This window comes from Ictidomys tridecemlineatus, chromosome 9 (assembly GCF_052094955.1).
Source record: "Ictidomys tridecemlineatus isolate mIctTri1 chromosome 9, mIctTri1.hap1, whole genome shotgun sequence".
Taxonomy (NCBI): domain Eukaryota; kingdom Metazoa; phylum Chordata; class Mammalia; order Rodentia; family Sciuridae; genus Ictidomys; species Ictidomys tridecemlineatus.
Genome location: NC_135485.1, coordinates 51,731,627 through 51,758,243, shown reverse-complemented (window position 1 = coordinate 51,758,243; position 26,617 = coordinate 51,731,627). Strand labels below are relative to the sequence as shown.

At 32.7% G+C, this 26,617-nt stretch overlaps 1 protein-coding gene across 3 annotated transcripts; it reads left to right on the top strand.

The window, feature by feature from the left end:
• Positions 1 to 3,721: 3,721 nt before the first annotated feature.
• On the top strand, positions 3,722 to 25,072 carry LOC144366698 (UDP-glucuronosyltransferase 2B17-like). Of its 3 annotated transcripts, XM_078021367.1 has the most exons (7): positions 3,722 to 3,958; positions 4,481 to 4,526; positions 5,871 to 6,019; positions 16,480 to 16,611; positions 18,429 to 18,516; positions 19,415 to 19,634; positions 24,585 to 25,072. In XM_078021367.1, the coding sequence occupies exons 1-7, from the start codon at positions 3,803 to 3,805 to the stop codon at positions 24,862 to 24,864; spliced, it is 1,071 nt and encodes a 356-aa protein (XP_077877493.1). In that variant the 5' UTR covers positions 3,722 to 3,802; the 3' UTR covers positions 24,865 to 25,072. The 3 variants fall into 3 exon arrangements, with proteins under 3 accessions (XP_077877493.1, XP_077877492.1, XP_077877494.1); XM_078021366.1 differs by having other exon boundaries at positions 3,722 to 4,526; XM_078021368.1 differs by lacking the exon at positions 4,481 to 4,526 and having other exon boundaries at positions 3,869 to 3,958.
• Positions 25,073 to 26,617: the final 1,545 nt, after the last annotated feature.

Sequence of the window (26,617 nt, the reverse complement as noted above, 5' to 3'; positions counted from 1 at the left end):
CTATCTTCTTTCTACAGTTAAGCTATCAAGAAAATATGTGGTGTCATTATTTCATTATTATTTCCTCTTAATCCTTCAAATGAATTCACCTGGTGGCCCACTCTCATAATCATACTTTAGAAGTAAATACTAGGTCTCAATTTTATGTTGTGGTAATATAGAACAGGAACAGGAAAAACATGCTGAATTTTGCTCTCTCCTCAAACAGAACACAGTGTTACCTATATTTGTTACAGTTATGTTATGAAATGTAATGAGTTTTTGTAGACAATTTGCAATTATGTTACTGTTCTATAACCTGTAATTATAAAGAGTTTGTCTAATTTTTCCCTTTGTTCAGTAGCTGATTGTCTCCTCATACCCAATACACTAGTATGGGATCTAAATCATTTGGAATGACTGAAAAAAATCATCATACTTTTCCTTCAGAACTCAGCACATTGTCTATTATAATAATCTTTAACACTGAAAGCAATACAAAAATTATATAAATTGTTGAAAAATGGGTAAATCAACCCTCAAGTAATTCAACATCACAGAAAAATTTCATGATTGAAATCATTCAAATTGAGGAATAGTTAATATTTAGTAAGCTTTTTCACCATTGTGAATAAAAGATCAAACAGAATATTGTAGAACTTGAGAACCTCCAGGCATGGGCCAATGAGAACTGCTTCTAGTTCTATAGTTCTATTGTTGAAGGATTTTGTTGTTCACTTAAAGAGAAAGTGGCAGTGGCTGTTTGTGTGTATAGAGGGGACGGGAGTGTGGTTAGAGAGTAGGAAGAAAATGAAGATAAGGAATAAGATCAAGAATAATGCAATATCAATAATTAGTATTACCAGCTATTGTTATTTATTCATAGAAACATTTAAATTGGCATCAATACTGGTGAGCTTTTCTTCTAAATTTTGTAAAGAGAAACTATTCCCCCAAATATCTTGTTTTTCTGTTAGATTCTTAGATAACTCGGAATATATTGAAGAAGAGACATTTGTCAAAATTCATCAAGAATCTTAAAAATAAATATAGTCATTGGTTTAATAAGATATTCATAATAATATAGTAAAAATGATCAAGGTGTACAGAATACTATCTTTGGAAGTTATCTATCAAATGAACACTGGATATAATGTGATCATCTTATTTTGCTGAATTACTTAAAACCTTATCGGCATAAAGCATTATTACAAAATATTCTATTCAAGAAGTTATAGTTTGCCTAAGTCAGTCTCACTATGAGTCTAGCTGGAAACTGAGGAAAAAGAAGAAATATAATAGATTAGATGAAAAAGTAGAACATCAATCTTATTTTATTTTTTATACTTTTCCACAATTTTCTGAATTTTCTCAAATTGAGCTGGTACTATTTTCATAAGGGTATCACGGAATGAGAACAAATCCATATTTGCAATTACTTCACAAACTGAGGTTGCATTACTCTACCTTTTTTGTATAATATCATCTACTGCATGGATAGCTTTGGACCACAAACCTGTGAGACAAAGATTGAACATAAGGTAATGCTGCTATATTTTACTGGAATCACACAAAGTACCTTGATGTCCCATGGGAGTCAAAGATATAATACAATGGTCTTCTTACATAAAATAATTATACTTTTGAATAATGCTCTGGACAATGTACAGTCTGCATGGTCAATATTTAGAAAAATTTTAGCTTGTTTATCTCTTCTCTAAAAATTGTTTTAAATATAAGCTCCCTATATTAGAAAATATACATTTTATGTTCAAAAGTTGCTCATTATTATATAGTGAGAAAAGAACAAATCATGCATATAAAATGCATTGAAGAAAATAAAAGCAAGTATATGGTTTTAAAAACACAAGTAGTGAAATTTTGTCTCCTCCACATCTTCTTTCTTTTGTGGGGAGAAGAGTTTATAGTTTGAATATTGAATGTGTCACAAAGGATTGGTCCCTGGATCAAGGCATCACTGGGAGGTGATAGAATTTGTAGATTGTCAGGCCCAGTGGAAGAAAGTTAGGTCACTTGGCATATGCCCTTGAAAGGAATACTGGGATCTAAGCCCCTTCTCTTCCTCTCTCTATGTCACTTTTTAAATTCCTAGTCAGATTCTATGCCATACTCTCCTACCAAGATGTATGCCCTTAAAATCAGCCCAAAGAAATGGTGCCAACACACTGTGAAATGTCCCAAACTGTGAGCCAAAATAATATTTGCTTCCTTATCAGTTCATTATCTCAGGAATTTTTTTAGAGTAACAATGCAAAGTTGACTAATACACAACAGAGATTAAATGAAATGATATGGGATTGCTATTATTTTAGATAATAATTTAGCAGTTGGTATGTATTGATAATAAGAATAATTTTCAAAGAATCCCAAGAAAACATGTCTTTACCAGGAGCTTTCTAAAAGGTGAGGTGATTTGATCAAAAGTTTGACCAGATCTACACTGGAGAATTGCTGGCTGAAACTCTTTGTGGTATAAGTGCTCCCTGTGGGACACAGAAAGGTCAGAAGAAAGACTACTCACACCCAGTTACATATAGCACATTCTACCAAAGTATCAACTGGATATCAGGGCAAAAGTTGCCACATAGAAATAATAACCTAAGAAATACGATAATTTAAATGTGTAGTTATACATGTATACTCCTAGATTCTAAACAGAACTCTTGGAACAGTTTCATTGAAATTCTAAAGCATGTCACCATGATCATAAAAATCTTAACCTATTGAAGGAGTGATTTAAGGGCTTATGATTGGAAAAGTTCAACAAATTTTAAGATAAGCTACATAGGAATACAGAGATGAGAGAAATTGAATAAAGTTTCATCTGTAACTTCCTTTTAGTACTCCTAAATTCAAAAACATAATAACTAAAATGATACTTCAGATAATTGAATGCAACACATTGCTTAGTAAAACAATAATGATAAATATCTAACGGTGAGTTAAGTTCCTAGATATTTTATTTTTTTAATTTTCTAGGTGTATGTGGACATGATGACTTCATTTTAGTTATTTTTATGTGTTGCTGAAGATTGAACCCAGTGCTTCACACATGTCAGGGAACTGCTCAATAACTAAGCCACAAATCCTGCCCCAGTTCCTATGTATTGTCTGCTTCCAAGAACAAAAAATAAACACAGTAATGTTAGATTAGATGAGAATGTTTTACACTACTGTTAAAAAATTATTAATAATAACTCTTCAAAACAGTAAGGTAGACTCATTCAAGTATCTGCATCACTGAAATCATATTTTCAGTAGGGGAGTCCTGTGATTTGAACATAGCTTGTCACCACCCATGTTTGTGTTGAGGTTTGTACAATATTGAGAGGTGTGATTATTTTAGTCAACTTTTTAATCACTGTGACAAAAATGCCCAAGAACAATTTAGAGGAGAAAAATTTTATTGGGGGCTTAAGGTTTCAGAGGTCTCAGTCCATTGATGGCTAACTTCATTGCTCTGGGCCTAAGGTGAAGTAGCACATCCTGAGGGAAGTCCTAGCAAAGAAAAACCACTCAGCTCATGTCAGCATCTGGAAGGAGAGAGGGAGAGAGAGAAAGAAAGACAGAGGGGCACCACAGGACAGATGAACCCTTCTAGGGCATACAAACTTTTATAACCTTGAGGTACTCTACCTTGTGTTTGTCCTTCTATCATCCACATGATCAGCCTGTTCCATTGTACTTTGAAGTGCAAGAGTTATACTTTAACTTTGGATTGATTTATCCTGAGACATATAAGCCTGAGGAATTGAAGAAAAGAAGAGCTGCTAATGTAAAAGAAGCATTACATTGCACCAAGATGTCTGTGAAAAGAAACTCGGTTCTTCTGCTGATACAACTGATGTGTTACTGTAGTTCGGGAAGCTGTGGAAAAGTGCTGGTGTGGCCTGCAGAATACAGCCATTGGATCAACATAAAGGCAATCCTGGATGAACTTCTCCAGAGAGGTCATGAGGTGACTGTTCTGACATCAACAGCTTCCATTCTTATTAAACCCAACACAACATCTGCTATTAATTTTGAGGTTTACCCTGCACCTTCAAGTGAACAACATTTGGAAGAACTTTTCTCCAAATGGATCCATGAATTAATTTATGATACTCCAAAAGATGACTTTTGGGGATTTTTTTCATTATTGCAAAAAGTGTTCAAGGAAAGTTCTGATACAATTGAACAACTCTGCAGAAATGTAGTTTTAAACAAGAAAATTATGATGAAACTACATGAATCAAAATTTGATGTGGTTCTTGCAGATGCTATTTGTCCCTGTGGTGAGCTGCTGGCTGAGCTACTTAAAGTACCATTTGTATACACTCTCCGCTTTACTCCTGGCTATACATATGAAAAGTACAGTGGGGGACTTATATTACCTCCTTCCTACGTGCCAATTATTATGTCTGAATTAAGTGCTCAAATGACATTCATGGATCGGATTAAAAACACAATGTATATGCTTTATTTTGATTTTTGGTTCCAGTCATTAGATGTGAAGAAATGGAATCAGTTTTACAGTGAAGTTCTAGGTAAGCTGGTTCTTTGATTAGTACTGTGAAACCTAAATTTCCTATGCCTTTAAACTGAGCTTGCATGAATATAAAATCAGAAGAACTTTCTTTTCTGTAAGCAAAAGGGTGGAATGAAAATATAAGATCAACAAATAGTTTCACCAATAAAAAAGAGCAGATATATATATATATATATATATATATATATATATATATAGCCAGTTAGAAACCAGTGGCAATTATTTATTCAAATAGTTTCAGGAAATAATAACCTGCAAATTGAATCCCAGAAGGTTTCTCTGAGCAATTACATATGCATTTTACTATTCTTTTTATCTTAAAGGACAGTCATTATTAATCTCACTAAATGTTTTAATAATGATAGGCATGTACATCAATAACATACACATGTATTACTAGCACAATCATATATATGTACCATGGAGGAAATTGTTAACTTGTGAATAGCTTTGTTTCCTCTGTTAGGAATTTGAAAAAATATGTATTTGCATTGGTGTGAAGATTACTTCACAGTTAACAGTGTCTCTATATCAGACACAGAAAAGTTATACATTGTGATACCTTATATTTCATATTCCTTTAATAAAACAAACTAATCATGTGTTAAGCCCTAAAACCTTGGTGTAGAGTAAAACAACACCTTATTAGTCTATATTTTTTAAACTGCATATACCATTTAAGACAATATAAACTAAATTCAGCATGAGAATCAATCTCTATTTTAATATTTGTGTAAACTTTCTGGCAGTTACTTTCAAAAATATTGTATATTTTCACAAACTTAATACTATTAATCTCTTAATATGAGGCAAATGCAGTAGAGGTCAATAGGAATTCAGGCATACTCAGTAAATCATTACAGTTCACTTGAAGAATCAAGGATCAAGGGAATGGTTTGCTCAATTGTAAGAATTCACTGACTACTCCTAGAAAAATATATCTCTACAGTTATGGGAGCACTGATTGTTAATGGATTTCACAAAAATTCTAAAAAATTAGGTTACTTTTGTAGTTTTGGAGAGAAAATAAAATCCATGTTTACTTCTAATGAGGCTTAGGTTAATAATCTAATTGTGATTGCGAATATACTAATGGAACACTACAAAGTACTCACACAACTAGTTTATGTACATATTAACATATATAAAATGTATCAAATATAGTATGCAAAAATGTGCTCTAAAAAACATACCCATTGTAGTATACAAACACATAAACACACACATACACAAGTGCATTTGAACACCTTGCCTTCACAAATTCAACTCATTTCAAGGCAAATATATCAAGCATTCAAGGTACATGTTTCTCATTTTCTTTTCTTCTCTTTTCTCCATTCAGGGAGACCCACTACAATACATGAGACAATGGGGAAAGCTGATTTTTGGCTCATTCGAACCTATTGGGATTTAGAATTTCCTCGTCCATTCTTACCAAATTTTGACTTTGTTGGAGGACTCCACTGTAAACCTGCCAAACCCCTCCCTAAGGTGAATCTTCTCCTGTTTGTTTTGTTCTGTTTGATTAACATTTTTGGTAGAAATGACTCTGCATTCTTAATTCAGAGTGTTTAACTCAGAGATATGAAAAGCAAGATAAAAGAGTTCTGCCAATTATAGACCCAGGCATTTCTATGCCATCACATGTAATGGTGTTTCATTATTGTCACAGAAGAAAGTAGGATATTGGGTATCCTTTGAGAATAATCAGGAAAAAAGACCTTCATTATGTGATACAAAATAAAGAATCAATAATTTATTCTAATAAATACAGAGAATATTTATTAAGTGGCTGTCACATACCAGAGATAAGTGCTGGATATAGAGAATTATAAAGTTGACACAGTTTCTGCATCAACCAGATCTTATATTCTGTCTGGGTACAGATACTGTAACAAGTAAAAAAAAAAATGTGTGAGTTATCATGAGGAAATTATACAATACTAATGAAACCTCCACCAAAGAACATAAAAAAAAAATTCTAAAAGCCTTGATAACTAAGATGAATTCTAAAGAATCCACGGGATGGGAAAAGGGGTTAAGGGAGAGAGGGAGACACAAAAGGAAAAGCACATACAATAAATAGTAAGGGAAACACCCAAGAACTTCAAGAGTAGTTCAGCAGGAGAAGGCTCAGCAAAAACCAGAGGATGCTACAGAGGTAAGTGAAAGCCAGATAGTTAGTAGGAGTTTAAAATATCTGTGAAGTACATTGGGTAGCCAATGAAAAGAGTTAAGCATAAGAGAAATGTGAATAAAGTTTCTGTTTTGAAAAATCTCAAAATGCAGTCACCAAGTTGGATTTTAGAGGGAAAGACAATGCAGAGGAACCACTCAGGAAGTTGTTGCAAGACTGCAGATAATGATGTAAACATGGATGAGGTGGTTCTTACATGTGACTATGCTTATTTATCTACTAATATTCAAACTTCATATTGTGTTACCTGGAAAAAGTAGATAATACTGATACACAATGTCCTTGGTACAAACATAGGATCCATAGCAATATTCGTTATTGTAATTATTCTTTTTTTGTTTCTATAATACTATTTTTCCTTATGAAAAACTGAATTTTGTTATTTACTTTTTAAGACCCTACCTATACCAAAAAGGTAGGATTAATACTTAGAAATAGTAATATTAGGGTATTTTTACATTTAATTCTTTTTAGCATACCCTAAACACTGCTGTGTACATTAATTTGGATTATATTCAAATTGAGAGGTAGAAACTCACTATATGGCTGAAAAAACTACCACAGATTTTTCTCTTTTTTATATATTGTATGATAGCTCTATTACCAATAATATTAATTAGGTAATATGTGGCAGGCACAGTGGATACAATTTCATATATAACAGAAATGAGATTTCTGAAAAATCAACACTGTATTTTCAACCAAAGACCTAGAGTACAGATATTCTATTAATTTGCTTAAAGGTAAATGCATGAGTTTTGACAATCAAATGAGAAAGTGGAATTCCTGAAATGATATTATAAGTGTTCAAGCGCTTCACAACCTTTTAGCTTTAAAGTATTTGCTTTTCTCAGTGATATAAATGTGTGGTCTTTACTTGTCTTCACTCCAGCATTTCAACAAACTCACCTGAGAACACAGACTACTACATCTTAGACCATGACAGGGATGTTTACCTTGAGAGAGCTTTCTGCCATATGCCAATCTTAGAGGACACCTCAGGAAAACTCCCTTGGATAACTTATGTCTCAACATCACAGCTTTCAGAGAGAATGAACATAGGAAATATATACTGCAAACATAATGATGTCCTAAGTTTTCTTGTCATTTATTTCTGAGCACAGCCATTTAGTTTACAGTTATAAAATCATGCTGTCAGCCAATAGGATAATATTTCATAGGAGGAAACAGAAGAGTCTAAAACATTTTAAATAAATACTATGCTTAGAAGCAAATATTACTTGCCATATTGCTATGTGATCTCTAAAGACAGGCTGTTTCTCTACCTGTTAAAGAAAACAACACATTGAGATCTTACTTAAGCCTCATATTCAATAAAATTATTTTGTTGTTTGTGATTAAGTTCCATACAATACAAACAGAAAACCAAAAAGTTAATGAAAGTTCTGACTAAAAACTGAGACAGAGTTATTGTAAGTTTTAAATCATTAACCTCTGATCTTGAGAGATTTCCCCATTCACAGTAGGAGAAAGTTACCTTGTCAATAAAAGGGAAAAGACAACAGAGAGAGGAGGAGGACAATGAGAAGGTAGATAGCAGTGTGATCATGATAAGGAATAATAGTAGTAGGTGTTATTTAACAGAATAAACAAGATTAGAATACAGGCCAATATTACAAACACTGTCTTCTTGATCTTTATTATATAAGGTAATGCTCCCACAAATTACTTGCTTTTCCATTAATAGATTCTTAGAACAATTTCTGTATCATTTAAATACAGAAATTTGTCAAAATGACAAAGATACAAATGTATCAATACTCTTAACAATGCAAATAGCCTTGGGTTTCACAGTATACCAATTGTAATTATACAAACAAAAAATCAAATGAATGTAATCTGTGTTCATGGCAATTACTTATAGAATACATATTGGAAAAATGTCTTACATTAATTAATTATCACATTAAGTGATGTCATACTTTAAGTAATGATTTTAAAACTTATTCTGGTACATACCACACCATCACAATCACTTTATATATATATATATATATATATCTTTTTGTACTATGGATTGAAATCATGTGCACTCAACTACTGAGATATATCCCCACCCCTATTTTAGGTTTTATTGAGAGACAGGATCTCACTGAGTTGATTAGTGCCTCACTCTTGCTGAGGCTGGCTTTGAAGTTGAGATCCTCCTGTCTTAAACTCCTGAACTACTGGGATTACCGGTGTGTACCAACTTGCCCAGTAAAATTACTTTAAAAATAAATGCTTAACACATTAAGTCATAACACAAGGTTAGTTGGAGACTAAAAGGTAAAATACTGATTATAATAATATTAATATTTTATTGAGAAGAAAAGATTTACAAAAGAATTTTAATCTTCCATTTACATTATATATGTGCATGTATCTATTCATGTACTTACATGAACAGAAAAAAAAGACCACAATGAAAAAATTCAAATTTTGAACCAACAGTATCTCTAAGTGAACCAAAGATCATTTTGGCAATTTTCTTAAACATTACATACTTTTTTCATGCTCTTCCAAATTTTCACATGCTTAATTTATTTTTCCTTTAAAAATAATGTTGCAGAAAGAGTGGCACCTGTGTATGTCAGGGATTAATTGGTTTAAAAACGGGTATATTTATAAAAAAGTAGTAGTGAGAAAATCTTTGTACAACACGAGATGAAGAACATTTTGAGCTGGAAGAAAATATATTGAATATATTGCTGTAGGTTGCTCTAGGTTACTGGAATCACAAAATAACTGGATGTGTCACAAGTTCCTAGGAGTAGTGCAATGTTCACTCTATGTGAATGAGCTACTCAACAAGTTGACCTGTTCTATAAACGGGCCAGAGGAAGTCCCACTGTGGTGCAAGAGCTCCCATGGTTCATAATGAGATGAAAAATAAGGTTTCTTTACAGCCACTGATACACAGTTCATTCTCATACAACTTCATACCATTTAAAATTTTTAGGGCAAAAGATGAAACATATAAATAATCCAAAGATATGATTACTCAAGTACATGTATCATTCCAATGAAGTGAAAATGCTGATTATGGATCAGTATATTTCTGGACATGTACACGATTATTAGGATCCTTAGAATTATATAAAAGAAATTCCAAACCATAATATTAATCTTCTGAATGCTACTGTTTGTTAATCTCGAGTTTTTATGAGCTATTATAGAGGAAAACTTGGGAAACTCACAAATTATAAATTAAGAAATGAAATACTATAGAGATAGGAAACATAAAAATGTACAAAAATCCTATGCACAGGTAACTTTACTTCTGGGCTCACAAGGACAGAAATAAGTACTAATAATTACAAACTAAGAAATCATCTAGATAACCTGCCTGGAATAAAATCAAATGTAGTACTACAACAATAAGAATTATAACCAAGTACTAGCTATAGTGTTTAACAAAAAGTGAGCATTAGTAATGAATAAAATTATGAATTAAGAGTCTACATATAATAATTTCTAACAGCATCTCTTGAATGGCTTTATGTCATTTCTTACACCCCCCCACACACACACACACTTATTTTTACAAGTAAGCCTAATGGTGGCTTCTATGTTATAACACACACCTCTTTCCAAAGAAAGTGAGTGACTGGGTCAATTTAAAAGTACCCATAACTCCCAAATTCTAATAATACATGCTTTTCTCTTAGTTTACATACCAATAATTTCTCTGCTTTTCCTACATTTTTATTGGTCCATTTCATTGTACATAATGATGAGAACTGATGTTACATATTCCATACATGTACACAATATAACTGTATAATTTGGCCAATACAACTTCCCAGGAATTTCCCTTCCCTTCCCACCTCTCTCCCATTGGTCCCTTTCTCCATTGATCTCCCTTTGATTTCCATGATATCTACCCTCATTTTTTCCATTTTCCCTCTCTACCTTGCAAATATGAGAGAAAATATACAACCCATGACTTTCTGAATTTGACTTATTTAATGTAATAGACTCTAATTCACTTCATTTTTTTGTAAAATGACATAATTTTATTTGTTATTTTGGCTGAATAAAACTCCATTGTGTATATATATTACATTTTCTTTATTCAGTCATCTATTCGCAGATACATAGGCTGGTTCCATGTGTATTATGAGTTGTTTTGCTATAAAATGGGTATGCATGTATCACTGTTATAAGATGACTTTAATTCTTTAGGATAAATACTGAGAAATGGTATATCTGAGTGATATGATATTGACATGCTTACTCTTTTGAAAACTATGCATACTGATTTCCATAGTGGTGGTACTCATTTACAATTCCTCCAATTTGTAAAAAATTTTTTTCTCCATATCCTCTCCATCATTTATTATTCTTTTCATGCTCGATGACTACTATTCTGACTGGTGAAAGATAAAATCTCAGTGTAGTTTTCAATTCCCTTGTTTCTAATGATGGTGAACATTTTTGGTGTTTATATTTTTGTTGCCTATTTATATTTATTCTTCTGAGAAGCATCTTTTTAATTCATTTTCTCTTTGATTATTTGGGTTGTTCGATTTTTTTGGTGTAAAGTTTTTGGAATTCTTTATGTATTCTAAATATTAATAATTTGCCAGAAGGTGTTTTGCAAAGATTTTCTTCCATTTTATAAGTTCTCTCTTCACAATTATAATTGTTTCCTTTGCAGTTCAGAAGCTTTTTAATTTGATGCCTTCCAATTTATCTACTCTTGGAATTATTTCCTGACCTTTACGGGTTCTATTTGAGAAAGTCATTGCCTGTGCCTATATGATGGAATGTTGACCCTACATTTTCTCCTAGAAGTTGTATAGTATTGGTTCTAATCTCTAGGGTTTTGACCCATTTTGAGTTGATTTTTATGCAGGTTGAGAGATAAGGGTATAGTTTCATTTTTCTGCAATTTTCCCCACATGATTTATTTAAAAGGCAATCTTTTCTCCAATGTGTGTTTTTGGCATGTGTGTGGTTTTATCTGTGATTTTTATTCTATACTCCTTGTCAATATGTCTGTTTTCATGTCAGTACCATGCATTTTTTGTTACTATAGCTCTGTAGTATAATTTGAGATCAGATATTGTGATGCCTCCAGCTTTGCTCTTTGGATTTAGAATTTCTTTGACTATTAAGGGTCTTTTATTCTTCCAGATGAATTTTAGGATTATCTTTTCTAGTACTGTGAAGAATGTCATTGATATTTTGATGAGTATTACATTGAATCTGCATATTGCTTTGAATAGTTGGTGATTTTAATAATACTAATTTTACCTATTCATGAACATAGAGGGTCTTTTCATCTTATTTTATGTCTTCTATAATTTAAATCTTCAATTTTAGAGGTCTTTTAACTCTTTTGTTAGATTTATTCCTAGGTATTTGTTGTTGTTGTTGTTATTTGTTTGTTTTGAGGCTATTGCAAATGAAATAATTCTCTTTATTTTTTTTCTACAGATTCATTGTTGGTATATAAGAAACCTATTGATTTTTGTATGTTGATTTTGTACTCAGCTACTTTGTCAAATTTTTTTATTAGCAATATCAGTCTTTTGGTGGAGTCATTTGGCTCTTCTCTATATAGGATCATATCATCTACAAACTAATATTTGAATTCTTTGTTTCCTGTTTTCTCTCTCTTATTTATTTATCTTTCCTTGTTGCTATTTTACTGGTTTTGGAATTGGTGTGTTCTTCTTTTTCAAGGGTCTTGAAATGAAAAATTAGCTTTTTGTGGGATCTTTATGATTTTATTATACAGGAACTCATAGGTATAAACTTTTCTCTTATAAATTCCTTCATTCTGCCCCAGAGGTTGTATTACTGTTCTCATTTGAGTTTAAGAATTTTTAAATGTCTCCCTTAATTTCTTCTATAATTCATTTATATACAATAGAGATTGTCTAATCTCCATATGTTCATATAGTTTTTGTATGGTGCTCTCATATTGACTTCTAATTTCATCCAATTATGATCTGGTAGAATATAATAAGTAATACCACTTGTTTTGTATTTGATGAGAGTAGTTTTGTGGCCTTAAATATTGTCTGTTTTGGAGAAGGTTTTCTTGAGATGCTGAGAAGAAAGTGTATTCAGATGCTGTTGAATAAAATGTACTATAGATATCTGTAAGTTCATTTGACTTATGATATTTTTCAGGTCCAAAGAATCCTTATTGATTCCATGTCTGGATGACCTAACAAAAGATGAGAGAATTGTGTTGAAATTACCAAGAATTATTTTATTTGGGTCTATCTGGTGTTTCAATTTGACTAGTGCCTCTTATGTAGTTAGTTGGATCTATGCTTATGACTTAAATATTTATAATTGTTATATCTTCTTGTAGGATTATTTATTTTACCAGTATGAAGTGACCAGCTTTGTCTCTTTTGATTAATTTTGGCTTGAAGTTTGTTTGTCAGATAAGAGTAGATAATCCTGCTTATTTTCTGATTCCATTTGCATTATGTATCAATTTTTACCTTGTTGCTTTCAGCCTATGGCTGTCTTTTCCTGTAGGGTGTGTCTTTTAAAACAACATATCGTTGGGTCTGGTTTTATGATCCATTCTTCCATACTATATATTTTAATTAAAGAATTGAGATGATTTATACTCAATGTCATTACAAAAAGATGTTTATTAATTCCTGTCATTTTGATTCTTTTATGTTTAATGTGATCCTATTTCTCATTTGCTTAGCTACTCTTCCAATAAGATTTGGTCATTTTTGAACTTCAGGGTTTGTTTTTTTATTTCTTCTATATGGACTCTTTCTTTAATAATTATTACCATCATGATTGCTTATTTTCTTTACTTTAGTACTGTCTGAATATTCAAAGCTGGTCACTTTTTCTTTTATATTTGATGTTCTGTTTTCAGTATTGTCTATTGTACTATAAAGATTTCCAACTCACCTTTTATTTAATTTATTTTATCTTTGACTTTCAAGATTTATATTTGGTTCTTTTTCAATATTTCTATCTTGTTGAATTTTTCATTTATATTCTGCAATGATTTTTTTTTAATTCACTCAATTGTTTTTCTATGTTCTTTTGGAATTCATTGATCATTTTTATACTTCATTGATCATTTTAAAATATGATAATTTCATTGACTATAGTTTATAATAATTTACTTTTTGAATGTTTACCTGATTTTTTAAAAACAATTTCAATATCTTTGGCATCAGTTATTGCTAAATTAGGAACTTTTACGTGATTCCATGGTACCTTATTTTTACATAATTCTTAAACTCTTGTGTTGGATTTTATGCATATGTTAGGAAGGATTTCTCTTCCATGCTTTTTTTAAAAAAATAGTTTCAGATGGACAAAATAACTTTATTTTATTTAGTTTTTTTTATTGGTACTGGGGATCAAACGGGGTGCTAGGCAAGCACTCTAACACTGAGTCACAACTCCAGCCCTCTTCTACTTTTTTAAGGCATAATATTTACTTTCCAAAGTGTCGTGGAGTGATCTGGATTAAGACTCCTTTATAAGTATGGTATTCACAGCCTTTGAATTAATTCTCTCTATTTTTCCTGTGCAGTGGATTTCCATAGGTAGAAACCATGAACCCACCCCAGCTGTTTCTATTTGAGGCCGTATCATTAGTTTGAGTTTTTATCTCTACTATACTCTATATTAAAGTATAGTTAGTGATTGAATACCATGAATTTTCATATGGAGCAAGATGAACTATATTTTGGTTGAATTTATTTCAGCAGTGGATTTCTCTACCCAGTGAACATGTAGTATCACTATAGATTTTCAAATATTCACAGAATAAGGGGAAATAAAAAATAACAACATCTGATACAAATAATATACAGCATTAAAATAAATATCTGGATTTTCTTATGACTTCTAAAATGTAAATTGCTACAAAAAAAAAAACAGAAAAAGTGGGTCAGCAACTGCCAACAACAAAGCAGTGCATAAATATAAACTAAATCTGACATTAAAACAAGAAACAGGTGGCAACTATGTAATCCACAGAAGTAATAATTGGAACAACATTAATGTTAGGATCAAGAGTTATATAAACTAATTAGTTTAAAGATGGCAAAATTACAGTCAGTAAGAGGAAATAATGTGAGATAAGACGATAGGAAAAAAAGTTTGAAATTTTAAACAGTGAAGAGAGAGAGAATGCAGAAGAGACAGCAGGTGATAGTTGTAAGGATGGAGGAGAAAATAGGAGAAACAAATAAATGGAGAGAGAAATAGAGAATAGATTGTTGCTACAACCAGGAGAATAAAAGAGAGATACAGAAACAAACAACTAAGAAAATACAAAACAAAACAAATATATACATACCAAAAACCCCTAACTATCAAAAGACAATGCAAGTAAAAATAGCTACATTTTAAAAAATGCTAAAGGTGAAAAAAAGAAAGAAATGTATATGAATACATGTCCATAAACCAATCAGTAATGGAAGAATACAGAAACACACAGAAAGAATAAGAAAAACTAAAAATATTCTTAATGATAAATGAAGGAATCATTTCCACTGAGGTGGCCAAAATTGTCAGAATGGATGGTTACTGACAATATTCAACTGTTTTTCATTCCATTTCTTTTTTACCTATGTACTGAGAATAAAAGCAAAGGTTGGATTTTGTTATCCCCTTCCTTGTTTTGTGTTTCTCTCTGAGCTGCCACTTGGAATGGCCTAAGACTGAAGGCGTTTGAAATAATTCTCTGCTTCCCTTCTTACCAGTATGACATAGGTTGGAATGGGAAGAAATGTCAGTTGGAGCTTTGTGTGCACAGACCAGATCTATGCACTCCTGGGGTGGTGTGCTGAAGTGTTCTTTGGGATGAGTTCTGATGGAGGAAACTTAGGTCTAATCAGACCTCAGGGGTTTTGTTTGGTACATATACATACACTGAAGAAATTGGATGGACAGACACCTAGGGCCTGGCAGTTGCTTACCTATGTAGGGAGCCTGAATCTCAGAAGCTTCATATGAATTATACTCATTTCACAGAGGAACTGATTTTCACACACTCTGCTGTTCACCTGCACATCTTTCCTAGGCTCAGTCCCTTAGTATTTCCCTAAGTACCTGTTCAGATTCTCACCCACTTCAGCTGGTCACATGTGCCACCAGCTCAAAAGAAAAGCAAGTTGTGCTGCCCCTTTGCTTTTCTAACTTGAATCCCCTGGGGTAAAATCTTATCTATGCCTGTTTCACTCCCATTTAGCTAGATACACTCTAGGCCACACAGTAGGCATTCTAGCAGTGTTTGCTCAGATCTCCCAGTTCTGGTAACAGACACTGGAGCAAGGCCACCTCTAGATGAATCCACCTTATCTCTCTCCAGGCATAAATAAACAGCAATTTTCAATCACAAGTGCTCAGTGGAGCCTCTGGATCAGCTAAGTTCATGTTGCTTCTCTGATCTCACGTTTTTTTCATACCAAATATGTGCACTGTGTTTCTCCCTTTATTTTCCATTTCTCTGTGGTAGACAGCACCATTACTACTGCTTGTAGCTGCTTCCACAAACAGTTTGGTATCAATGTAGTCTTCTTTGTTTAATGAATCCAAGCTTCTGAGTCTCTGAGACACACTCACTGTCCAGTATTGAATTTTAGTGAAATCCTTCTTTCACCACCTCACTAAGAAGCAGTATTCTCACTGCTTATATTTTGATCCTTGGAGCAACTAGAAAGGCAGCCTTCCTCTAATCTGACATCTCGTATCCCCTCCCTCTTCATCTTTTTTGATGGAACAAATGTTTTATTAACAGGAAATGGAAGAATTTGTACAGAGTTCTGGAGAAAATGGTATTGTGGTGTTTTCTCTGGGGTCTATAGTTTCTAACATGCCAGAAGAGAAAGCCAATATAATTGCATTTGCCCTTGCACAGATTCCACAAAAGGTAAGCAAAAGTGCCCTCTTAGTGGTCAAATATGTAAAAAGTCTGTTAAATGTTATAAAGTGTTTTCTTAATGAAGCATCCTTTGTGAAACATAACCTATTGTGATATCTCTAATTCATCTCAAAAATCATGTTTTAAACCAAAATATGTGTGGTTATTATAAACAGTAGAGAGCATTTAATTCATGTTAATGTTAACATTGTGATCATAAAAAAATAAATTTTACAGGTCCATTGTGAAATTGTAATTGTAAGGGTATCACAGGCATTTACACAGGTACCACATTGTTCCCTATTACTTCTTCCATTTCCTTACAGGATCCCTGAGGGCACTATATACATGGCCAATGTTATCAGAAAGCTATAAAAGTTAACTCATAATTGGACCACCACAATAATGCTAAGCAGGTATTGAAAAACGTTGAATTTTATCATGATTTTAGTTATCCCATGCAATCCCTTATTCCTTTCTTACCCTCATTTAACAATAGGATTCTTGCCATTATATACTTCATCATTGGCCAAGAACAATGGAGTCTGCCAAATATGGACTGAACTTCTGAAACTGTAAGCCCAAAATATATCCCCTCCCCATTAAAAAAAAAAAGCATAAATTTATTTAGGAAACTTTTCCTAGAGTTTTGAGGAGAAAGGCTACCCAAACCATTGGGCCAAATTCCCACTCAGTCACATGTATTTGTAGAAAAAGAAAAAAACAGTTCACACTAGTGGACGGGATCCTGACAATGTCTGACAATTAGAGAAATTGGAGAGATTAGTTCTGCATTTGAAGTGGACCCTGTGCATTATAAGTGTACCCCAAAAATCTTTGCTTCTAAAACATCAGAAAAAATACCTTTTAAGAAGAAAGAAGAGAGTATAAGGAAGAGTCAAGATGAAGCAAGCCTAACATGGCCTGAAATTCAAAAGTTCCCACCTCCATAAATGCTTTAATACCACAATTTCTAACATAACCAATCTTGTGGTCTTTGAGTGTTTTCCATCCACTTTGTAGTTTCCTATCTGATATAGGCTTCAACTACTCACCCAATTATTTTTTCCTTCTGTAGACCTAAATTTACTTTGCTGCTCCCATTGCATTTAGAAGATAAGCACTTAGAAATTATACTCCAGTTCATGAAGATTGCTTTTAATTTCCAAAATCAGCTCCTTAATTTGTTCCTACACATAAAAATATCATGGAGATATATAAGACTACTAACAAGATTTGTACTGCATCATTAAATGATTACACACAGTTTTAAAACAGTAAACAACCTCACAATTTTGAACTTTATTTCAACATCCATGTAATTATTTGTATGTTGCAAATGGGTTCTTACTTTTAAAATTTAAAGAATTTCCAAATGCACCAATATTGATAGAAGTGTGGGTTAAGATCCATAAGTACCATTAAAATGTTTCTTATAGGTAGTGTTTAATAAATTGAAGCCTAAAACAAGTTACATGTAATTCCTAGTTAGTATTCATTTATTTCTAACAGTAGCTGACTGCATTAGTTTGCTTTTATGTATAAAAAATAATGCAAAATGAAATAAGCATCTTAAACAATACATGTCCTGTCTAATCTATGTCACTCATAAAAAATAAACATAATGATATTAATTTGGAAAATGAAATCTAGGATAAACAAAATAATTATGGAGTTTTAGTTTGTATTTTCATAATTCTCGTTACTTAAAATTGTACTTATTTATGTGTTAAATGTTGAACTAGATCTCTTAAATTTTTGGAATGCAAACATGCTATAACATTAAACTTTAAATCATAGAATAAGGTACATTCTTTACCAAACAGGTCATCTGGAGATATCAAGGCAAGAAGCCAGATAAATTAGGACCCAACACTCAAATATACAACTGGATCCCCCAGAATGACCTTCTTGGTAAGACTCTGAGATAAGTCCTAAAAGCATGAGTACCATCAATATGGATGCTTACAATTCAACAGGAAACATATTATTCAATACTTGTTACTTAAAAAAATCAAACACAATGTTCAACTTCTTTTTAGTTATTTTCCAGGCCCACTGATGGTTTAGAAAAAAAAAAAAAAAAGAAAAAAGCTGCAATTTTAATATACACTGTCATTATATACAGAATCCAAGTTATCTTTATTTCATGTACAATTACCTCTACAAGAATTTATCACTCAGTTCCTGGGTTATCTCTCTGTGTTGTTGTATGTCTTTCACTTATTCTTTCTTCTCCTGAAGGTGTATTTCAAATACCTTTCAAAATGGAATCCAGAATTTTTTTTTCTTTAATGAACAGTGACTCTTTATTTTCTCTGGAAATTAATGCACAATCTTCATTATGAAGTGCAAACATTTTGTAATGAAGTGTAGTCTCTCTTTTCTCTGAATTCAGTACCATCACCATCCTATTCCCTGTTGCTTTGGACATGCTACATAGCAAACTTAGCGACTTTAGTTTTTCTTAATGAGATAATATGCTAACATGTCCTTCATAACCTTGTTTTCCATAAGTGCATGTTGATTCTTTTACTAAAAAATATTCTATTTTTTCTACCTATTAATGATGTATTCAATATTCAAGTCTCAAGTTATGTGCTCTCTCTTGCATGTAGTTTTCGATTAGCACTCTAGTGGAATTAGGTGCTTGTTCCTCTGTGATATGAAAAAATAATTTATGCACGGTCATGTTTACAATAATTTGTCACCTAGAATACACTCTGATCCCTTTAATATCTTATAATACACATTTCTCATTTTCTTTATAAGATTTAAATTAATAATTTTTCTGACATTAAATCAATTCTAGGTCATCCAAAAACAAAAGCTTTTATAACTCATGGTGGAACCAATGGCGTCTATGAGGGGATTTACCATGGGATCCCTATGGTGGGCATTCCTTTGTTTGCGGATCAACCTGATAACATTGCTTATGTGAAGGCCAAGGGAGCAGCTATTCAATTGGAATACAGAACACTGTCAAGTTCAGATCTTCTCAAGGCCTTGAGGATGGTGATTAATGACCCTATGTGAGTACAACAACTTTGACATTGGGTACCATTCATAGAAAAATTGTCTTCTCACCAATAAGTATAAATTTTAGCCCATTTTGAGAAGGGTAATTTTTAAATTAATTAGTTAATTAATATATGACAGCAGAATTCATTACAATTCTTATTACACATATAGAGCATAACTTTTTATATCTCTGGTTGTATACATAGTGTATTCACACCAATTCATGTCTTCATACCTGTACTTTGGATAATAAGGATCATCACATTCCACCATCATGAACAACCCCGTGCCCTCTCCCTTTTCCTCCAACCATTGCCCTATCTAGAGTTCATCTATTCTGCCCATGTTCCTGCTCCCTATCCCACAATGAATCACCCCCCTTATATCAAAGAAAACATTCAGCATTTGGTTTTTCGATTGTCAAACTTCCCTTAGCATTATGTTCTCTAACTCTATCCATTTAACTGCAAATGTCATGATTTTATTCTCTTTTATTGCTGAGTAATATTCCATTGTGTATATATGACACATTTTTTATTCTTTCATCTATACAAGGGCATCTAGGTTGGTTCGACAGTTTAGATATTGGGAATTGTGTTGCTATAAACATTGATGTGGCTGTGGAGGAGGGTAATTTTGAAAGAATCTAAAGTATCAACCCATATAAATCTATTTTCAATCAGTTTAACCATTACTGTTTCAGAGTTGTATACAACTTCAAATATCATAAGAATTTCAAAATTTCATTGATCTTGTAGATTACATAGGAAAATGATTACTGCACCATTTCTACACATACATAAATTATTTGCCATATATAGCCATTTGCAATGAGGATTGAATTTTTTAATATGACAGGATCTACAGAAGAAAACAATGATAAATGTATAGAGATATGACAGTATCTTAAACCCATACCTAAAATTTCTGCAACTATAAATTATTTTATTCAAAAATTATTTCATCAGTGTTAATATTTTCACAGATTTTAATGATGTATAACACACAATATACCATTTATCTCTTTAAAGTGTGAATTAAATTTCAAATACATTTGATGTTTCCATAGTTATAAAACCCTTAAATACTATAATTTTTGGAAATTTTGTCACATCAAAAGAAATGTGACAATGCATTGAAGTCATTACTTATTGCCTCCTAGACTAGACAAATTCCATTTATTTTTTGTCTCTATAGCTCATTTTATTCTGAATATTTCACATTAAAAGATAATAAAATTATTGTCTTTTTCAATGGTTTCTTTCACTAGTGCTGTTAGTTTCATCATGCTTTGCCAAGGGTCAGTCTTTATTCTTTTTTATTGTTGAATAACATTGTGTGGTTGGAAATATTCAAAGTAATTTATCAATTCATCAGTTTATAAAGGTTTCTGTTTCCAGTTTTGATTATTATGAACAATGTGCACAATTTGTATGAACATAAATATTCATTTCTTCTGGTAATTTCTAGTTATAGAACTGTTAGTTCATATAATAATTTTATATGTATTAAGATCTGCCAAACTATCTTCCAAAGTAGATGTGAAAATTTTTACAGCATACAAGCAATATAAGAGAGTTCCAATTTCTCCATATCATTGTTAGCATTTATTATTACCTTATTGTAGTCATCCTAGTGAAAAGGATTGTAGCTCACTGTGGTCTTGACTTGCATTGTATGATAGCTAAAGAGCATTATTTTATGTGCTTTTTGGTCATTCACTTACCTTCATGAGAGAAATGTCAGTTCCAATCCTTTGCTCATTTTTAATCAGGTTATTTATGCTTTAATTATTGATTTGAATATTTCTCCATCTTTAATGGACATAATTCTCATCAGATATATGATTTGCAAATATCTATCTAATTCCATATGGTTGATTTTTTTTACCTTTGTGATAATCTTAGAAGCACAATAAAACTTTCTTCATGATATTTGATAAAACAAAACTTCAATATTCAACCTTTTCCATACTGCAAAAGGAAATTATATGGAGTTTATAGTTTCTAGGTAGAATGACTGTCTTCAATTCAACTCTCATTTCTCTTAATGATAGGAAGTTATCACTTAAAGGACAAGTTCAAAACTACATTTCCAAGAAAATAATAGTAGCACAATAAATAATAAAAATACTCTGAGAGAATAAAGAATGGAAAAAAGAGACATAAAATAATGTATAAATGGAAAAGAAAATACAGATTAAAACATCAGACTTAAATATGAATATATCAGTTTTACATTATGTCCTAAAAGACTTTTCATTACCCTAACAATCTCTCCTCCTTCTCTCCTGATCTCTTTCTTCTTGTATAATAGTCTTCCTGTTACTTTTATATCACCTACCCTGCCAGATTCCACATGTGAGGATAAACATGCAATATATTGTATTTCTGATTTTTTACTTATTTCACTTACTACTGAAATGTTTAATTCCATTTTTTGTTCATTCTTGTACATGGTCAGAGTTAGAGATCATGCTGCAATCTTCTACATAAGGCTATCCAGTTTTACCAGCACCATATTTAGAAAAGGCTCTCTTTTCTCCAATGTGTATTTTTGGCAACTTTCTCAAGAATCAGATGGCTACAGCTCTACAGGTGTATATCCTGGGCCTTTATTATATTTCATTGATGTGTGTCTCTTTTTATCCCACACTATGTTGTTTGTGTTACTATGGCCCTGTAGTCTATTTTAAAATCGGAATTCTGTTAATTCCAGCATTTCTCCTTTTGTTCAAAATTGCTTTGGATATTTGAGATCTTTTGGAATTCACATGAATTTTATAATTTTTATTTTATTTCTGAGAAGAATTTCATTGGTCTTTTGATATGGTTTTTTATTAAATCTATAGTTTGGTTTCAGCCAGATGGCTATTTCAACAGTATTATTTCTACTGGTTCATGACTTTCCATCTTCCAGTATCTTCTTCCTTCAATATTCTATAAATTTCATTGTAGAAAACTTACACTTCCTTTATTACATATATTCCTAGTGATTTTTCTTTGAAGGTATTGTTAAAAAATATTTTTCTGATTTCTTTCTCACTGAGTTTGCTATTTATATATTTAAAAAGCTATTTTGTTTTATGTGGCTATTTGTATATTGTTCCTTTTCTGAGTTTATATTTCATTATCAGATTTAAGTCTTCTAATGGATTCTTAAGGATCTTCTAAGAGGCAGAACATATGACCTACAAATTCTGTATCATGATCCAATTAGTGGGCACATGAGTATCCTTACTTTACCATCCCTGCAAGTTAATTGTGATATTTCCTGGTGATCACTTAGGATATAGGATGTTTTTCTTGTACAATTGGGGGTTATTATAGAAAATGTAATGTATTTTATATTATTAGGAAATACATTTAAAACAACATAAAATAATAGAAGAAATCCCTAGGGCTACTATGCTAATAAAACCAAGAAAATTACCTCTGAGGAGTGACTTGATGGCCAAGACCTTAGCCATGAGATATAAGCAAGACTTATGGTATTTCATGAAATGATACTCAAGGAAAAATTAGATGAGATTAAAAGTATGAAGGTGCCAAGGAGAGAACACATTTGGTAACACTGGAGAACAGGGAAAATTCACATGGACTCAAAACCACTAAAAACTTGGAATGGATCTACAATATAATTCATGTATCCCAATTCTCAGTATATATTCAAAAGATCTAAAATCAGTATAGTACAGGAATTCAACTACATTGATGTTTATAGTAGCACAGTTCACTGTAGCCAAGCTATGAAACCAATGTAGGTGCCCTTCAACAGATGAATGGATAAAGAAATTGTAGTGGATACACATAATGGATTATTGGTCCTAAAAGATGAAATTATGTCACTTTCCAGTAGATACATAGAACTGGAGACTGTCATGCCTAGTGAAATAAGACAGGCTCAAAAAGACAGGGGTCAAAAGCTTTCTCTTGTATATTCAAGTTAATCCAAAATAATGGGGTGCAAGAAAGGAAAAAAAGAGAGAGAATTTTATAAAAATAGAGGTGAGATCAATACAGTGAACAAAGAAGATTGAGGAGGAATAAGCAGGAACTGGAAAAGGGAAGAAGAGTTGAAAATTCTGGTTAAAGTTCATGTGTACATTTGTGGATATATCACAGTGAATCCCAATATTAAGTATATGCAAAAAAATGCTAATTAAAAAAGTATACATAAATTTCAGAAAGATCAATAGAGTGAAGCAAGACGAGGAAGGGTATGGAAAGGGAGGAGTGCTAGGGGCTAAGTTAGAGCAAATTATATTCTTTGCTTTTATGATTACATTAAAATGTGTCTAACATTACATATATGTAAAAAAAGTCAATAAAAATAAAATTTAAAAAAAAACACATATGCTTAGACAGAATGAGTGAGAAAAATATTATCAGAAATCATGGCCAGTGTCCAACCCATTAGAAAGAACTAGTACAAGAATAGACTTGGATTTTATTCTACTTATGATGAGAAGTCACATGAAAATTTTGAGAAGAAGAGCTTCATAATTTGATGTGCATGTTTTAATAATGCCATCTTGGCTACTGAATGGAAAATACAGTAGAGAGTAGAAAAGAAGAGGAAAAACAGAGAAAATAGTTAGGAAGCACTGCACACCATGATATGATTCCTCTTTAAAAGCTTCAAGGTGATCTTTCACAAATTATGTGCCTTCTCTCTCACTTATGGGACTCAGAATGGTTCATAACTATTTCCTCTGATGGAAAGCATTTGACTCACCTTCTTGAAATTCCATGGGCACTTTTGAAATATTTTACATCAGAACATAAGTTAAAATCAGACATTATATAGTGATGAAAGAAAAAACAAATCATATGCAGGGCAAGTCTCTGATAATTATTTGAAATCATCCATATAGCACCTGTGAAAAACTTTCATTAACTTCATGTGCTGAGACAGATTAACTTACTTTCAATGTTCATCCGTTTATGTTTCACCTTTAGATATAAAGAGAATGCTATGAAGTTATCAAGAATTCACCATGATCAGCCAGTGAAGCCTCTGGACCGAGCTGTCTTCTGGATTGAGTTTGTCATGCGCCACAAAGGAGCTAAACACCTCCGGGTGGCTGCCCATGACCTCTCCTGGTTCCAGTACTACTCTTTAGATGTGCTTGGGTTCCTGCTGGCCTGTGTGGCAACTGTGATGTTCATCATCACTAAATGCTGTCTATTTTGTTGCCAGATGTTTTCTAAAACTGGAAAGAAGAAAAAAAGGGAGTAAATTTATCTAGGCCTGTCTCTTCCCTTTGCTCCCATTAGAGGAGGCTATATGGCCAGGTTCCTACCTATCCTAACAACTTTTCACAAATCACTTTGTCAAGTCAAATTTTATCTTCATGAAATTCACTCCCTGTGTAAGAGACAGAAATATTTCAGTTCAAAGAAAAGTTATTTGAGAAAATAAAATTAAACCATATGCGTTTATATTACCATTTGATTCTGTTTTGTAGCTTTTACCTCTTTGAAGACAGAGTTCACCAATTAGAGTGTTGTGATTTGCCTTTCCATTGGTTTTAAGGAAACTGGAAGTGATGCTTACCTTTCATTGTACATTCAGCCCCAGCATCCCTCTTTCCTGAAAGACGAAGGAAACAAAGTCATTTGTCAGTGACTTTAGAAATGTAGTGATGCCTACCTGCTTTCGCTTATCAAATAGAAGTATGTGGGAAATATTTGTTTTCATGAGCTCACTCCCTTTTGATCTTTGCCCTTTAAAAATGTTCCCATAGATGTCCTCATTTTTATTCCTTCTTTGGATTGATATATAAAATATCATTTTGTGATTTTTGATTGAACAGAGCAGAAGGGTCTGACTCTAACAAAGAAATAGCCTGAGTTGCTTTAGTTATACCAGTACAGACAAAAGGGGTTCAGTAGGTGTAAAATTTCAGTGTAGCAGGGGATCCTCTGGTAAACAGGTTGTTTCATGCTTAGCAGGTCAAGGCCATCTCTGCCGAACTCTGGAGAGCTGTTGTTTAATTAAGACTCTGAGCTAAGGCAGAGAACCAGCATGATCAGGGGTTTGGGAATTTCACACAGGAGTTCCCAGAAAAGCAGCCTCCCAGCCTTATGTTGGCTCAAAGATACCCATGATTCATATATGGCTCCCAAATATCTTACAAAATTATGAAATCATAGTGTTAATAGAGCTGGGAACTTCTGAGACACTGAGGCAATGCGAAGACCCCCTTCAAACCCTGAGTCTTGTGATCAGATCAGAATAATTTCAGACATGTCACTCAGAGTAACAGGAATGTGTTTACTGAAGGGATATAGCAAAAGGGAAAGGGGACACTCTCAAAGTAGAGAATTGTTGCTCTCAGAGAGGAGCAGGAAGACATGCCTCTCCTTCACTCGGGTTTCATTGGGAATCCCAGAGAAGTTTCCAGTAAGTTCTGCCCAGGTCCACCTTTGGATTTTGACTGAGAGAAGGGTGACATCAGATTCTGAAGTACTGACTGTCATGGCAACTGTAGGTCACCATGGCCCATGCTGAGTAGTTCCAATTGTATTTTGTTGTTATTTTAGAACCTGGGACTGAACTGAGTGCACTTGACCACTGAGCCCATATCCCTAGACCTATTTTGTATTTTATTTACAGGCAGGGTCTCACTCAGTTACTTAGGCCCTTGCTAAACTGCAAAGCCTGGTTTTGAACTCATGATCCTTTGTCTCTGCCCCCTGAGTCCCTGGAATTATAGGTGTGCACCATTGTGCTCAGCTTCTAATTGGATTCTTAACCACACATTCTTACAGATTTTACATTTAGGAAGAACTATTGTTATCTTCTAGAGTTTCAGGATCTTAAGACAAGTGTCTCTTGGGTTCCTCCCATTAACATTATCTTGAGTCTGCATTTTCCTGCAGTTAACAGGTAATTTGCTGAGGAATGTGACATATCCTGTCCACTTAGGCCAGGCAGATCTTCAGGTCAATTGCTTCTTGGAAAATAAAACATGTTGGGGGTCAGAACA